This window comes from Girardinichthys multiradiatus, chromosome 9, assembly GCF_021462225.1.
Source record: "Girardinichthys multiradiatus isolate DD_20200921_A chromosome 9, DD_fGirMul_XY1, whole genome shotgun sequence".
NCBI classification, from domain to species: Eukaryota; Metazoa; Chordata; class Actinopteri; order Cyprinodontiformes; family Goodeidae; genus Girardinichthys; species Girardinichthys multiradiatus.
Window position 1 is genome coordinate 11,669,370 of NC_061802.1, and position 15,997 is coordinate 11,685,366.

The following is a 15,997-nucleotide window of genomic DNA, read 5'->3' on the forward strand; positions in this document are numbered from 1 at the left end:
AAACTTAGATCTGGTTACTGCCAGACCTCCATATTTAAGAAGTCATTTACATAGAACCTTTCTGCCAACATGAAGTAGGCTAAAAGATCACAAAAAGCAATACATCGTTCCCCAAACTACAGGAATTCAAACACAGATAAGTCACTGACATCTATCAATCTACACAGGATAATAAAGGTATTTCTAAGGCGTTGGCACTCCAGTTAATCACAGTGATTGCCATTATGGAGAAAAAGTGGAAGCTTCTGCTTCAGGTGGGAAGGATATTACTAATAATAACGCCCCAGAATCCACTGCAAAACAAATGGCTTAAAAAAGTAACAAATGTAGGTTTTAGGGATGGCGAAGTGCAGACTTAATAAGGTTGCTTAATCTGGCTTTTCATGCTCAGAAAACTCAAATGTGGCCGAATTAAAACAATTCTGCATAGAGAAGTGGGCCAGAAACCCTCCACACTGATGTGAAGGACTTATTCCCAGTTGCCACTAGCTCTTAATGGATGTTTTTAAATTTAGGGGCAACTACTTACACAAAGAGCCTGTTTGGTTTGGGTAGTTTATTTTGCTGTCACGATCCATGGGTGTTTGGGTTCTGGTTTTCTGTTGTTTTTGTGTTTTAATAATTTCTTGATTTTTCTTTTTTTTTTTTTATTATGATGTGAAGGTATTGTCCATTCAGTTCATTTCCCTGTGCTCATTATTGTTAGAAAAGTGTTGTCTTTTTTGTTCCTTTTGTGTTTAGTGTCTTAGTTTATTCTTGTGTTCTGTTCTTTTTACATTTGGAGTTATTTCCTTACCTTCTGCCTAAGCTGCTCCACATTATTCTCTGATTAGATCATCTAGTTCTTTTGTCATTCTCCACCCCTGCCTCAAAATTTAAGCTCCTGATTTCTCATAGTTCACTGCTGGATTCTTCCGCTTTCCACTTCCATGTACCCTGTTACCTTCCAGGTGCCTGACTGTTTCCTTTATGCTCCCATGTCCTGCCGGTTTTCCTGCTTGTGCTCCGCTTTATGTTCTTTTTGCTGCCTTTTTAAAATATTTTTTTGTTTGTTTGTTTGTTTTATAAATCATACCATGTTCCTGTCTGCACTCCACTCCTACTCCAAAAACCACACTTTATGACATCTTTAATAAATGCAATCATTATTTGAAAACTGCATGTTTTATTTACTTTTGCTGATGTTGGGTCTTAATGATCTGAAGTATTTAAATGTGACAAAGAAAACTTAAAAAGAATAAAAATGTAAGGGCCAAATATTTTTCCACAGCACTGTGAGTCATCCAGTTAAATTGTGGGCATCTGTTTTAAATTAAAGCGTAAAGCCTTTTAAAATAGTAGTTTGATTTAAGATGCCGCAAAACAAGTGTGTAAAATGAATTGTTCAAGAATGTGTTTTCCTGGTTATGACTTTGTGGCTCATAATTGTTAATCAGTTTTGAATCATCCTGAAAACACTAAGCTTCTGAGGACGCAGTGATTAATTTATATCTTCTGGTTTTCTCACATCTCCTCAGGTAATTCAAGGTCTTATCAGCAATGGATGCACACTGTGAAGGTATTTACACCACGTCCTAAATAACATCCAGCTTTTCTCGCTGGGTTCCATGTGTCTCATTTTTATTCTTGACTTATATTTAATTGAAGGGCTGATTGACACAGCTCAGTGTTTGAAGTCTTGCTGTTGCCTTTGGAATGAAGGGGTTGCCTGAACGTACAGATCCAGCTGGAGTGTAGTGTGTGTGTGTGTGTGTGTGTGTGTGTGTGTGTGTGTGTGTGTGTGTGTGTGTGTGTGTGTAGCGGCGCGTGTAGCAGGACACTGGATACAGACAGGGAGGAAGACAGAAGCGATTTGACGTGACAAGACGTCCTCCGACATGACATGTTGATCTGGCAGCAAACACAGGCGTTCCTCCGCTGAACCAGCCCAAGAACATACATCTCTTCCTCCTTCATCTCTTTCGGGCCCTTCCCTCATATCTTTTCCTTACCTTATCTATCTGTCTTTATCTCTCTCCCCCTATTCATCTCTGTCACCCCTCCCCCCCGATTTCTCCCCTTCCCTTACTCTCCCTCACCCTCCCTATCTCCCCACGCCGTCAGCTAAGGCTGAATTTGTTCTCTAGAGTGCTCTTCAAAGGTTTGTTAAAGTTCACGTTTCCTGACTGACAGGGATCTATAAGAGAAGCCTTCACCTCGGCCCCTCTCCTCCTCTCCCTCTGCCAACTTCTGAAACACTGTCTGCCATTTACTCTGTTTGGCCGTTTAGTCTGCGTTTTGTGCTTACACTAAAGACCAAACACATAAGAAACCAGCAACTCTAAGAGAAAAGAAGAAAGGCACAGAGAGAAACAGATCGGGCACCATAATGTCAGCCTGCCAAGCTCAAAGGATGAATTAATCACGTACATTCCCTTCCATTTCTCTTTTAGACTTCTTTTAAATAAAAACCTCCTAAATGCTGTGAATTGCGTAGTTTATCAAAGATATATTAGTTAGTCAGCACCCTTTTCTGTTGTTGGTACAATATGACTGAGCACTGCAGAAGTTTGCATGAATTTTCAAAATAATTTCAAAATAATTGATGAATTAATGATTTTATTAGTAACAGTATTGCTTATTTATAAGGATGTTGTGCATCATATTAAGTTGATTTTTAAAAAGCAAAGTGTACTGTGGATATGCTCCCTTTCGATTGTCATGTTTATTAACATGATAATCGAAATATTGCCTAACGTTAATCTGAAAAGGGTAAGGGCAAAAAGGGAGGAGGAAAATTAACATTTAGATTTTTTAGTATTTTACTTGTCTGTTACCCCTCAGTGCTTATCAAAGGCAATTTGGCCAATTTTGATCACTTACTAGATAATTAGTGCCTTATTACTACTATTTTCCAGCTATTTTGCTGCTCATAAGACCTTTCTCAAACTTAATTTATCAGTGCCACAATAACTACAATTAATACAATACAATTACTACAATTAATTCAAATAAAACAAGTGTTTCAGCACCAAAATCTTGTTCTTTGGCTATGAATTCCTCATATTCAAAAGCGGGTATCTGTTTATGCAGATGACTGTTAAATATGTTTAAAACGAGTGTCTTCCTAGACTAAACAAGCAAGAGACTGAAGCTTTTTTAGCATGTTTTTGCTTGATTCAACTCTTCTAACTGCCCTCAAATCCAGCATTTCTTGTTTGTTTTTTGACTGTTGTCACACTGCAAATAAAGTCGTCAGAACCTCTGAGGTTTCCACATTTCAGGGTTCAAACTAATTTAATGGTCAGCTTGGAGGATGAATGTAAAACACAATGCAGTTTCTGATTTACAGTGAAATAAAACTTTAGTCTGTCAACAATTACTGGCTGCAGTAAACCTGAACATGAAAGTGTTAAGTTGGTTTGATTAGTAGAACCATGGTGGCCCATTACATTTCAATTTATAATGCTTGCTCAAAGCTAATAATAGAGCAGAAGTAATTGTCTTTACACATTTCGACAGTGAGGACGCTGTTATGCATTTCTGCCAATAGAGAGATATAAATGTCACCCAGGGAAACTTTACTGGTATGTTTAACATTTAAGATATCCTACAAATTGAATTTTTCAGATTCAGATTCTGTTGAAGTTATGCTAAAATGCATTCTCCTAAATGAGGCCATAACAGATTTTTGGTGTTTAGTTAGTATCCCTGAAATATGTCACTTGAAAACATATATGGATAATTAACATTTTTCTTGGTAACATGACCTTTTGCATGTTGCTGACAATGGTTAATGAACTCTCCTTTATTGGCTAAGATGGCTGAATGGGAACCATCAGAGCAGACATTTTCCTCTATACATGCACTAATAGGTAGGGTGCAGGCTTTAACGGTGCAGAGATCAGTTCAGCACAATTTGAAAAGTTTCCCAAAGCCCACTTTTAATAATTGTTGGTGCTATAATTTGGTCGGTTAAGGTGTAAAACTCCCCCCTTGCCTAAAATGTATGTAAAAGTTTTTCACCAAGGCCAGAAATAGACCTAATCTCTCATGCAGCAAGCTGATGCCTATCCAGGTTTTGATTTACCTAATTGTGGACTGTGTCTGTTACTGGAAGATTCTCTACTCCACACGCTAGCAAACTTGACCAGGTAGAATCTAGAGTTGTGTAATGTGACTAACAATCATATAAATGGAGATAAGTGATTGCTTTATGTTAAGATTACGGCATAAAATGCAACATTTGGAGGATTGCAAGTTGTATTTAGTCCAAAAGACAAAAAGGGTAGATATTCAGTCACATTTCCTTTATACCCCCTCACCTGTCACCTTCGCATTGCGCCTTGTATATGTGCAGCCTTTTTTCCTGGGGTTGTGCACAGCAGTTACTCAAAGGAAACTGGATTTACTTGGATTATCGTCGGCATCATACACAAGTACATTCATGATTAATAACTGGTATAATTTTAACATGAGGAATTCCTTTTTCTTCTCCCAACTCAACATCTGTCCTAATTAAATCCCTCAGCCTGCGAGAAAAAAAACACGCCCACAACATCAGGCTGCCAACACCATGGTTGCAAGATTTGAGCTCTGATCCATATTCTTAAAGAACGTTCTCCAACCTCATATCTTTGTTTGTTTTCACTTTAGCATAGGCTAGAGGTGTATTGAGATCTTGTGGCATGAGATCTCATGATACACTACAATATTTCCCCTTGAGTTGAGTCTGCCTGCTGAAGCAACATATATGATGGGTCTTCTGAGTGTCAGAAATACAGGAAAACATCCTCTAAAGTCAGATTACTAAATGAGAACGCTGGAAGTCTTCATGCAACCCCTTCATGTGTTTAAAATAGCTGCCAAGCATATAGAAAGTATTTAAAGTTGCAGGCATAAGCTATTTATTAGCACTTCTACTGGTGGTTTGTATCTCAGTCAACCAGTGGCACACAGTGCTGTGCATCCTCTATTTGTGAACATGTTCCTTTAGGGTTTTAATCTGCAAAATAGAGAGAAATTGATTGTTAGTTGCTTGTTTTGCCTATAGTAAATGGCATCAGCGCAATTATCAAATCCCACTGGTTTTCTGACCTGGAAGTAGAACACATCCAACTGCGGTGTGACCAGATTTTGAGTCGGAGTTCGGATCTGGGGTCACTCCCAGATCCAAACTCTGACTTCTGAGACCAATTGAATGCATCAGTTGGTTTTTCCATCCAAACTGTACTTATGAGCTCTGGATATGAGGGTCAATGCTCTAAATCTGAAACCCTGTATCTATGTTTGAGACTCTTAATTTGATGTAACAACGGAAGTAATTGTTGCATTGCCCTGTTGTGTTGACAGACTTGATTTTTAAATAACTGTTAGTCAAGCTAACTGTGTGTTGTGGCTAACCGTTAGTCGCTAACAACACTAAAATTAGCATCTGCTTCGCTGCTTCCTAACAATGCTAAACTAAAGGGCTATTTCACAGTTTTTTTAATGGGTCTTGAAGGCCGTTGTACACTTCTGGTTCAAAGTGTAAAATATTTAGACTGGTGAAATCTGGACCTAATGATGAAATTTGATTCGTCTTACAAATATAATTTGGGATTTATGAAACCTTTATTCTGTTTGTAAAAACAGAAAAATATAGCATTTACTTTTTAATATTAGAACCACGTTATAATAAGACGAGCAAAACAAAAGGACAATGTATGGATATGTCAAAACCAGGAATGGAATGTTGTAATCAAATTACAGATTGTGTAAAACAATCTGTCAAACCTTTACTCTGTGAAAACAAAGCAAAACATTTTTGTTTTATTAAAATAATTTAAATAACTGGTGGTGTTGCATTCTTGTTTAACCAATATTGCTCTTAGCTTCTTATGATGAGCTAGATGTGTCTTCACACCCTTAGCTTACACCATCAACTGTGAACTACCTTATATATAACAACATGTGAATATTTCTGTTTAGTGGTCAGTTTATTAACTGCAAGTTAAGCAGTTGTGTCGTTAGCAAAGGTAATTAGCCAAGGCGGGGATAGTTATTCCTACCTTTGCCAAAGTCATTAGCAAAGGAAAAGTAATCAAAGCCATAACATTCTTTAAAATCCCTGTTTTTGTACCTCTATGTAAGCCTACTTTTGTGTGTGTGTTGATATTTACAAACTAATTTTCTTTAAGCATCTGAATATTTTTTTTCTTTTCTATCACAGAGAGGAGGAGCATTTTTCAACATAGCTGTGTCAAAGGTAAGTTGTTTTTTTTTTTCAGTGCAAAAGTTTTAAAAATCCACAGAAAGAAATTGTATTCTTGAATGTTATAATATGTCTTCAAAAACATGTTGATTATAATTGGTAATGGTGCTAAAGAGCATTGTTTATGACTGGCTGTGGTGTTATACGCTGTAATAGGTGGTCAGGGTGCCCTTTCATGTTATCGCCTCCTGTTAGTGTGCAAGGCTCTCTTATCCAGCCTTTTGTCTGCGTGTTTTTGCCACAGGGATCAAAGCATTTCTTGATGTTACACGAAACCAGAACAGAATGTTAATGCAACATGTTTTGATTATTAATCCATCTGTGTGTGTGTGTGTGTTTCACTCTTCCTAGGCCAAGGTTCATGCCAAGCGGGGCATTCGGGACATTAAGGGCAGGCTTAAAGCAAGGGTGAGTCAGCATGCACCTTCACACCTTTCTGCACTGAATGCCAACAAACATGTACACAACTCTATTCCGAGGCATGAGGACAGACACATGCCTCCCTCATAGAAACAGACAGGAAGGCTGCTTTACATGGAGTGTGTGATTCTGACGTAGGGACCTTTTAATGACTGTTGAAGCCTGCTTAGCGCTTTGTTCGGGGCTGTACATTTTTAACTAGCGCCCCTCTGGCTATGGCCTGTCATGTCATCCGAAACCTCAGCCCCTCTTTCTCTTTTATTGTCTGCATATTTCATCAGTGAGACTGTGATTTCTTCAAAGCTAATGTAACGAGGTGTATGTTTCCATAAGCCTGATGGATTTGATAAGGCAATAGGAGTTTGATCTGTCAGTGGGAAGCGAAAAGAGAGGGCACTGATGACGAACATGAGGCGTGCGCTCCGTTCCGCACAAACACAAGCGGTGGAGGCAAACACAGGTGCAGAAATCTGTTTGATTTTGAAGTTAAGCAGATTTTCATGTTCGTTCAGAGAAGAAATTAATTTGTGATTGCTCAGAGTCTCACACTGGACATTTTTCTGCCAGCTCCAGGGATCTAAGACCCAGAAAAATGTTTCCAAGGTGTATTGTTAAATATGCTATCCTTTAAAACTTTGCAAATAATTGTTTAAAACATTAAATTATACATATCAAAATATCTTGAGAAGAATTCTCACAATCCAAAGTAATTTCCGCCTACAGTACGACATATTCCACTAACATATGTCCCCGTATTTTTACCTCTTATACTAACTATGGTCTGTACATTTTGTATGTATTGCTCATTTACTGCCATTGTTTGACTATAGGTTGGTTATAGCACAATATACACAAATGCAGGTAAACTGTCATCATATTCTATGTAATTAAGTAGGCTTTCACCTGTAGGCATTGGCTTTCTACTGATATATAAAGGCGCAAATCCTGGTTTTTAAAATGTTACGGTTTCAGATCCGCAAAGATTTTACCATCATACTTTTTGTAAGGTTTCTGTTTTTAATGAGATGCCACAGAAAGTGCAAGGTTGAGCGGAGTTTTCTCTGAATATTTGGAGCTCACAGTCACACAGCACCACCCCTTTCAGACCTGTTGCTGCTCACTGTTAGTCAGCAGACTGAAAGAAAGCATCTTCAATTTTCCTTAGCTTACGAGAGAAATTTGGTAATTTTGGAAAGCAACACATCAATGCTCCTCCTCCACCCTTTGCTGTGGACAACAGGAAACATTTATCCTTTAAGGATTTTTGTAAAATCTCAATAATACCTTAAATTTGGTTGTGCTTAAATGCTGCATGCCTCTGGTATTAAGAGGTGCCATTTCAATAGAGGTTTGTTATTTACAAAAACATTGAAAAAAAAAAATATTAAAGTGCTTTCCTTACTTTTTTACAACTGTGTACATAGCAGCTTTCCTTACTTAACTTATGCTGATTTATCTAAAATCTAAGATTTGCTGTTCTTTCTCTTTAAAGTTTCAGATCTTTTTGTATAATGAAGCAAAAAAAAAAGCAGTTCATGCTTGAGGGTCTTGTAATAGGTAATATTGTCTACTAGGGAATGAGTTTGTGTTGAATGCTGTATGCCCTTTTTAATCCATGGATACAATTTCAATCATTTGTTATTTACTTCTGCAAAAACACTAATTAAGTCAATAATATTCTTAGGTTGACCTGGCTGTTTTAGATAGATGTCAGAAAAGGGTTGGAGTGTCCAGTTTTTTTCCTGGTCTCCGGAGCATAGACTAACACAACGCTGCTCCTTCCCAAACTTGTTGCTGCACACTGCTGGTCAACTGGCTAAAAGAAAGTCCCTACACTTTTTAATGCTTACAAGAAAAAGAAAATTCAGCTGTTTTGAACTAATTCTGGTCGAACAAAAACAAAACCAATCATGGTCTGAGAACTAAAGGAGCACCACTCGTAACGATGCTGTTATAAAACTACAGGCGGGCAAGCTAAGAACAGCTTGTCTCTTAAGAAAATGACTGCAGGCTAGTTGCTGAGCAGATATTCCGATAATTTACCGGCTAATATCAGCTTACTCTATTAGGAAAAGAAAAGCAAGAAGGGATAATATTCTGCATAATAAGTATATTTAATAAAAATATATAAAAAATTTATGTATCAAAATTAAAATAAATAAATCCTACACATATCATTATTTATAACTGTGATGATCAATATGTTTTGCTGTTTCTGCAGCATGAAACACTATAGTCTTATTTTCTTTGTTTCAGATACTTATTTAAATGTAAATTATTATATCTTTACTCAAGGTTATCATACTCTAAGAATCCGATGCTGGCCCACAAGAACCAAACACAGCTCATTTATGTCATATAACTTTGGTTTTTAAGGTAAATACTTTTATTTTGGGCTACATATAAATGCGGTAAGCAGACTGACCTTTTAACCTGTGAATGAAATGCAATTTACTGGACAATGTGCCGCATATGTTCACTTTAGAAATCCACACATTCTGGCAGCACTGATCAGTCATTACACAGAAACTCTCAGATTCATATTCATTCTTTTCTCTCTCAGGAGGAAGAAGAAGAGGGGATGACAGTCCGTCCAGGGTCTCCCACCAGCACCAAGAGCCTGTCTCCTAGGAGACTGCAAAAGATGAGACGGGTACGGCGTACACACACCAACACACACACACACACACACACACACACACAGTGATACAGACACAGATGCACATCAGTAAATGAGTTGTGAACATTTACACTGACTGATCACACCACAGCTCAGTTTTCACTTGACCAACATGGATTCAGTCTTTCACGATTCCACTTTCTGTCCACTTTCTTTTCTCCTTGCATTTTTACTCCTTATATATATATTTTTTGAAGCTCCAGATCTTTTTGCCTTCTCACCATACTACTTCTCTTCTCCCCCCTCCTCACCCTGTCTGTTGGAAATACAGCCGTTTGTCAGGGTTCCAAATGTAATCATAAGCATTTTTTCTCCCCTTTCAACGCGCTTGTTGTTGTACACTCAGTATTTTTCCTCTGAACAGCACGGACAGTCGTAGCAACTCATCTGCTGGTCAGCATTTTCTCTGAAGAATTTGCCTGTGCTCCATAAATGGATTGCAAAAATGTGGTCTTTGTGGTGTGCAGAGCTGGCGCTTGATGTGCAAAATACACATTCATCAATAAATACATGAGGAATGTATGTTCTCTAGTTTAATTATAACAAACTAATAAGGCAGTTTAATTTTTATTTTTAAATGTGCACACAAGTTTCAAAGGGTAGCAAGGTTCTAGTTATACACTGTCGTGCTAAACTCTTGCGCATTCCCTTGTAAAAGTATTCATACCCCTTGAACTTTTCCACATTTTGTCACAACCACAAACCTAAATGGATTTTATGTGATAGACTGATGCAAAGTAGTGAATAATTGTTAAGTGGAAGGATAGGGATGATACATGATTGTCAAGATTTTCTACAAGTTAATCTGAGAGTGTAGTGTTCTTACGTATTCAGGCCTCCTGAGCGACCTTTTGCTGCTTATTATTAATAACAGGGCTGCACACCTTTGGGGAGGATGTCTCTACCAGTTCTGCACATCTATAGACTAATTTCATTCCTCATTCTTCCTTGAAAAATATCTTAAAGGGTCTGTCATGTTGCAGGCTTAGCACCTGTGAACATCACTTTTCAAGGCTTCAAACAGACTCGATATGATTTAGGTCTGGACTTTGACTGGCTCAATTTTAACACATGAGTATGCTGTGATCAAATCCAGGGGTGACCAGCCCCAGTCCTGCATGATTTAAAAGTGTCCCTGCTCCAACACATTTGCCACCCCTGATTTGAGTTTATGGAGCCAAATGAATTTATGAGCCTGAGGGTTTTTACGTATGTTCTAACAGGTATCTCTTGTAAATGATAACTCGTGTCTCAATAAGACTACCTGTATAAATAAAGGTTTAATAAATGATTAATAATAATAATCTACACCATTCCATCCTCTCTGTGTGTTTAGTGTTGTAGTCCTGCTGGAGAGTGAAGCTCCAAGTATTTTGCAGCCTCTAACAAGCTGTCCTCCAGTTATGTCCTGCTCTTAAGTCTGATCAGCCTTCCTGTCCCTTTTAAAGAAAAATGTCCCTACAGCAAAATGCTGTATATTCAGGGTGTTAGTTTTCCTCCACTCATGGAGTTTTGCATGTAGGTCAAAAAGATCAATTTGTGTTTCATCTGGCCTGAGCAGCCTCTCCCACATATTTGCTATGTTCCCTACTTCCACTCTTCTGGCCTGTCACTTTAGTTTGACATCAGTTTATTAGATTTGAAGTTTTGCCACAATCTTTCTGTTTTTGGATCATGGATTGAACAGGGTTTAGTGGGATGTTCAATGCTAGGAATATTATATCTAATCCTGCTTTAAATTTCTACGCAACGTGATCTGTTTGCTTTGTTTCCTGGTCTTCTCAGAGGTGTTTGTTCACAGATGTAATCTAATGGTGCCATAATGGCTGAATACAAATGCAATGCACACATTTCATATATATATATTTTTTGTTTAATGTAAACCGTTTTGAAAACTGTACTAAGATTCTGCATGTGTCCAAATTATTCTATTAGGTGACATTGTTCAGCCGATTGTTTGCAGTGGGTTTTATTTGGGGGTATCAGAGTAAAGGAGGTTAAGTAGGAATGCACTCCACATTTGTCAAATGTTTATTTGCGAAATATTTAAAAAACTCAACAATTATTCATTACTTTCTATTTGTCTATTACGTTGTCTATCAGGTTTGTGGTTATAATGTAACAAAATCTGGAAATGGTCATTCTTCTGCAAGACCCTTTTTTTCGTCTTCCACCTCATATCTACACCTCTGTAGTGGAGGATTTTCCAATTTTTATTTTTAAATACCTAAATTGTAAGTGGACTCCGGGAAAAAAAAAAATATGGATGCCTGTATGCACACGCTGACATTTTGGTTGCCGCCGTGTACGGGTGCGATTAGGAGAGGTTGTGCTGTGTCTAATTAGTGTTGTGTTTCCTGTGTGTGTGATGAAGCTGGAAAGTCTTAGCGTGGGGAAGGTGTGGCGGCGGGGGGAGAGGAGAACGGCAATTAGGGATTTTCTAAAGGCCTCCTCGGACACCCTCCTCCTCCTCTTCCCCCGCAGCCGGGGGCGCACACAAAGACGGGTCGCGCACACACAGATTGACTGTTAACACGCGTGCACACATTGGGCTCAGGATATACACTCACACCCGTGTTCATGCCACTGAGACCTGCTCATTGCCACAGTAACAGGTCCCTGGAGACCACTGGAGGAGGGATGGTCAGAACACAGAACGGCATGTCCCGCAGCATGGCCTTTGTGTCTGTTTACATGCAGTCAATCACTTTCTAGTTAATCATGCACACTGTCCATCACATTCTTTTCTTACTGGCCCTTCCCACTTATTTTTGTCTAATTAATAATTACTCAAACATACATGAAAACTCTTATAAACTCATAAGGGTTTTGTGTTTGACATATGATAAGTGAAAACAAAGACTGTAAATTCAGAAGCCAAGAGGATATTGATAATTAATGGTTCAGTGTTCATTAACCCTCAAAAGATGGAAACTCCCCAAACATTTCTGTAGAGAATGCTGCAGAAATTATAAATCTGACTTATTTTCAGTGTTCTTTTTAATTTTTCCACAGATTTAGGACACATTTTCCTGACACTTAAAAAAGAAGCATAGCCAAAATCATTTGGCAAGTGTTTGATTAGATAAATATGCTGTCCAGGTCTTTTCTGAAAGCACTCCATTCTACTTTCACCTGTTTATCGCACAACATATTTACATTTCTGTTGGTGGAAACAGCTATTGTTCCAGCTCTCTTGGTGTTTTTCACCTTTTATCTGTATTTTTTTTTCTTTTTGAAGCTGTCTCCTATACATTGTTGATACTGATGTTCGTTCTGCCCACAACCATCTTGACCAGGTATTCTTTCCTGGAGAAATTGATCTCACGAGACTAACACGGTTAAATAAAGGTTAACTGAAATTACCTGCAAACATCTCCCACTCGGCCTGCCCACAGGCAGGCTCCCTTTTACTTGATCAACCCTTTATTCTTCGCTCCACTTTTAGGGTCAAATATCTGTCCATACCATCTGCGAATATTACAATGACCGTCTTTAGCTGCCAAATCTAAAAATAATGCTTTAATATGGTTTTGATTTATTTAGTTGAGTGGGAACAGATTAGAAGGCAGTAAAACTCATGATGCTGCCACCACCATGTTTCACCACGGCTGGCCAGATTTAAGGACTGCAGATTCTCCCACCTGAGCTGTGGGTCCCTGCAGCTCCTCCAAAGTTCCCATGTGCCTGTAGCCTACTTCTGTGTTGAATGCTCTTTCTGACCTGCCTACTGTGTTCTTTGGTCTTCATGATGCTGTTTGTTCACTAATGTTCTCTATCAAACCTCTGAGGCAATCACAGATCAGCTGGATTTATACTGAGATTTAATTACACTCAGGTGGACTCTATTTACTCTGATAACCCTAAATAAAATCCACTGAAATCAGTTGCCCTCAGTAGTTCATTGGTAAAGGGGGTGAATACAAAGTTAGCGTTTTAAGATTTTATTTGTAAAAAAAAAAAAAAATATATATATATATATTTTATTCTTATTTGCTTGTGTTAAATGGATTAACGACTGTGTTTGTATGTGTTTTTAATATGTGTCAACATATAAAAAAAAAAGTTTAAGGGGTGTGAATAGCTTTACAGGGCACCATATATACATATTTTTAACCATACAGCTTATGTGTTAAAGGAACAGTCTGTCATCAAAGAATGTTGAATAATTAGAGGCGTTCCACCTTATTGTGGAAAGGAAAAATTCCTGCTTCATTTTTATCATTCTTCATATTTTAAGCCAACATCTCTGTCTGTCTCTATTTAATTAATCACAGTAAAAGAAAATTTTACAGCATGAATCCTTTCGTTTGACGAAAGCAAGACCGAATTGGACTGCGACTTTCTTTTTTTTTTTTTGTTCTTTAGCACCAGATTGTGTTGAAGATTTATTTTACTATATGCAGCATGTTTGCTTGTGTGTTTTATGTGCTTTTGTAATGCAAATAGCAGAACCCTTTAATCCAAAGACTACATTGTGCTTCTGTGCTCAGCGCGCACAAACAGGCATGCATTTTGCAGTTTGCCTCAGGTCGGAGTGACTAGAATGACAGCTGTTAAGAGCACAGAGGAGAGCGGAGGTTGGGACAGTGTTATGGACAATGACAGCCAGCAGGCGCGTGGCCGGGCTGAGCCCCAGGCTCTGGGCTTCTCACCTGGTGAGGTAGGAGGGATGCCAGCCTGGAGAGCAACTCGGGGTTGAGGGGAGACCAGGGGGGCTAACACAGATGTAAAACAGGAAAGAGAAGTTGCAGGTGTTTTAACAGCTGCATGTTTGACTGTTCGGGTGAGTTTTTGTGTCTCATGTATTCACAGACTGCAGTGGTTAAGTATGATTCTGAGGAAATGTAAATTAGGGCTGAAATTTGTCTTGGAACTGAAAGATTGTTCTTATTAATTTGATTTATACACACGTTGCTCATTGACAGTTCACTGTATTCAGAGTACACCAAAGAAATAGTTTCTGTAAAAAGTGAATAGATAATAGATAATTCATTATATAATAATGAGTTTTAAATTATAGAGCATATTTGATTGTCTGTCAGGATGAAATGTAAATTTTTCTGTGCATTTTAGCTCCATTATAATGATAATATCTTATATTAATGATAAATATTTGAATGCATCACAGGTTAGTTTAAGAGCTGTGTCTCTCTCTATAGTTGAGCATGTGTTTTCATGGTTATTTGTATATATTTGTTGTCTCCACTTGCTCTGTTCCTATTCTCCTCCGAGACCTGCTGCCTTCCTCTCTGGAGCTAAACTGCCATCTACTGGTGGCTTTAAAGTGCTGCACCGATTTCCAGGCATATGGTCATTTCACTTTAAGGGGTTTAGTTTGGTCTGAAAAAGTGAGCATACTTCACATTCTCCTTCTTCTATATTGCTCTTGTTTTAGGCAGAAAGGAAGCAGCCTTTCAGCAGCAGCCAGCTGGACAGAGGAGCAGTGACTCTCTCCTCCAACGCTGTTATTTATTGTTATTACACATACTTGGCCGTTCATATTCGAATGTTGTGCTTCTCCCCAACGTTTGTTTGCATTTTACCAGCATCCCTTAACATGCTCTGCCAAGCTGTGAGGTCATTGTCCACTCAGAAATACTACATAAAATGTATGTTAAGCTCGTTTTCTGGCCCTGTTACAGAGAGGCGGAGTTGTTTCACATCACCGGTCACACAGGAAAAAAAGGCGAGTGGACGAAAAAGTTTGTTTCTCCTCATCGGGATACTGTAATGGAGTTAGTGCATGACCATTTGATATAATTTGTTGTGTAAATCTAAAGACATACAAATTTGGATGCATTTCATAGTTTCATTGCATTACGATGGCAGTAGCAAAAAAATGCATTTAATGTACAGATAAGCAATTTTTTTTTTTTTTTTACAGCTTTTCCACTGAAAGACTGCTTTTGTTTGACTGCTGTTTTTATTAGAGATGAACTGATCCATCATCTAGAGATCAGAATCAGTTTTCACAGATGAGCTCTGCTTGGTAATAGGCAGGTTCAAATGCCGAAAAATCAAATGTGTTACTCCTCTTCATTAAATGCATCAAAACTAAAAACTCCCACCATTTCAAGTCTTTGAACACATCAACTAACAGCATGTACTTTAACACATTTGTTTTTAGTTTACAAATTTACAAGTTTACATATTAAGGTCAGGGACATATGGTTTGATGCATGAATATGGCTTATCTGTTAATTACTTATTTTTTGTTGGATCCAAAACTACCTCAATGCAATAACATGCAGCACACGTTTAGTCTATTAGAAGGTTGTAATTGCACAAAAATTGAAATCAGCCAGTCTGACCTCAAAGGCACACGGAAATCGGCCTAGAAAAGCCTGGTGAGTGCATCTGTAGAATAAATAATGCCTCTTGGATGTTAAAATGTCTTCTGACCATTTCTTCCCCTCTTTTGCTGATCTGTTTTTACTATCAGGCAAAGTCTTCTCACAATTATGGATAGAGATGCACAGAGATAGCTATTGGCAAGTACTGAAGGTGAAATAATAAAACTTAATTATAACCTGAATTTGTTATTTTTGTTTTTATATTTTTCCCCTATGTGTGAATCTTCTTACTTCCATTTTTCTGTCACTTTCCTGCTAGTACACCTGAGTTTCCCCACTAAAGGAAAAGAAAACCATTTCTAATGATTT

The 15,997-nt window shown here is 38.0% G+C and overlaps 1 protein-coding gene across 3 annotated transcripts in view; it reads left to right on the forward strand.

The window, feature by feature from the left end:
• dennd1b (DENN/MADD domain containing 1B) overlaps nt 1–15,997 on the forward strand; it is a 160,089-nt gene that overhangs the window by 130,519 nt on the left and 13,573 nt on the right. For all 3 annotated transcript variants that reach the window (XM_047374224.1, XM_047374222.1, XM_047374223.1), the window contains 4 exons: nt 1,518–1,558; nt 6,191–6,226; nt 6,584–6,640; nt 9,216–9,305. In XM_047374224.1, coding sequence (XP_047230180.1) covers nt 1,518–1,558; nt 6,191–6,226; nt 6,584–6,640; nt 9,216–9,305 — 224 coding nt within the window. The remainder of the gene's footprint in view (nt 1–1,517; nt 1,559–6,190; nt 6,227–6,583; nt 6,641–9,215; nt 9,306–15,997) is intronic.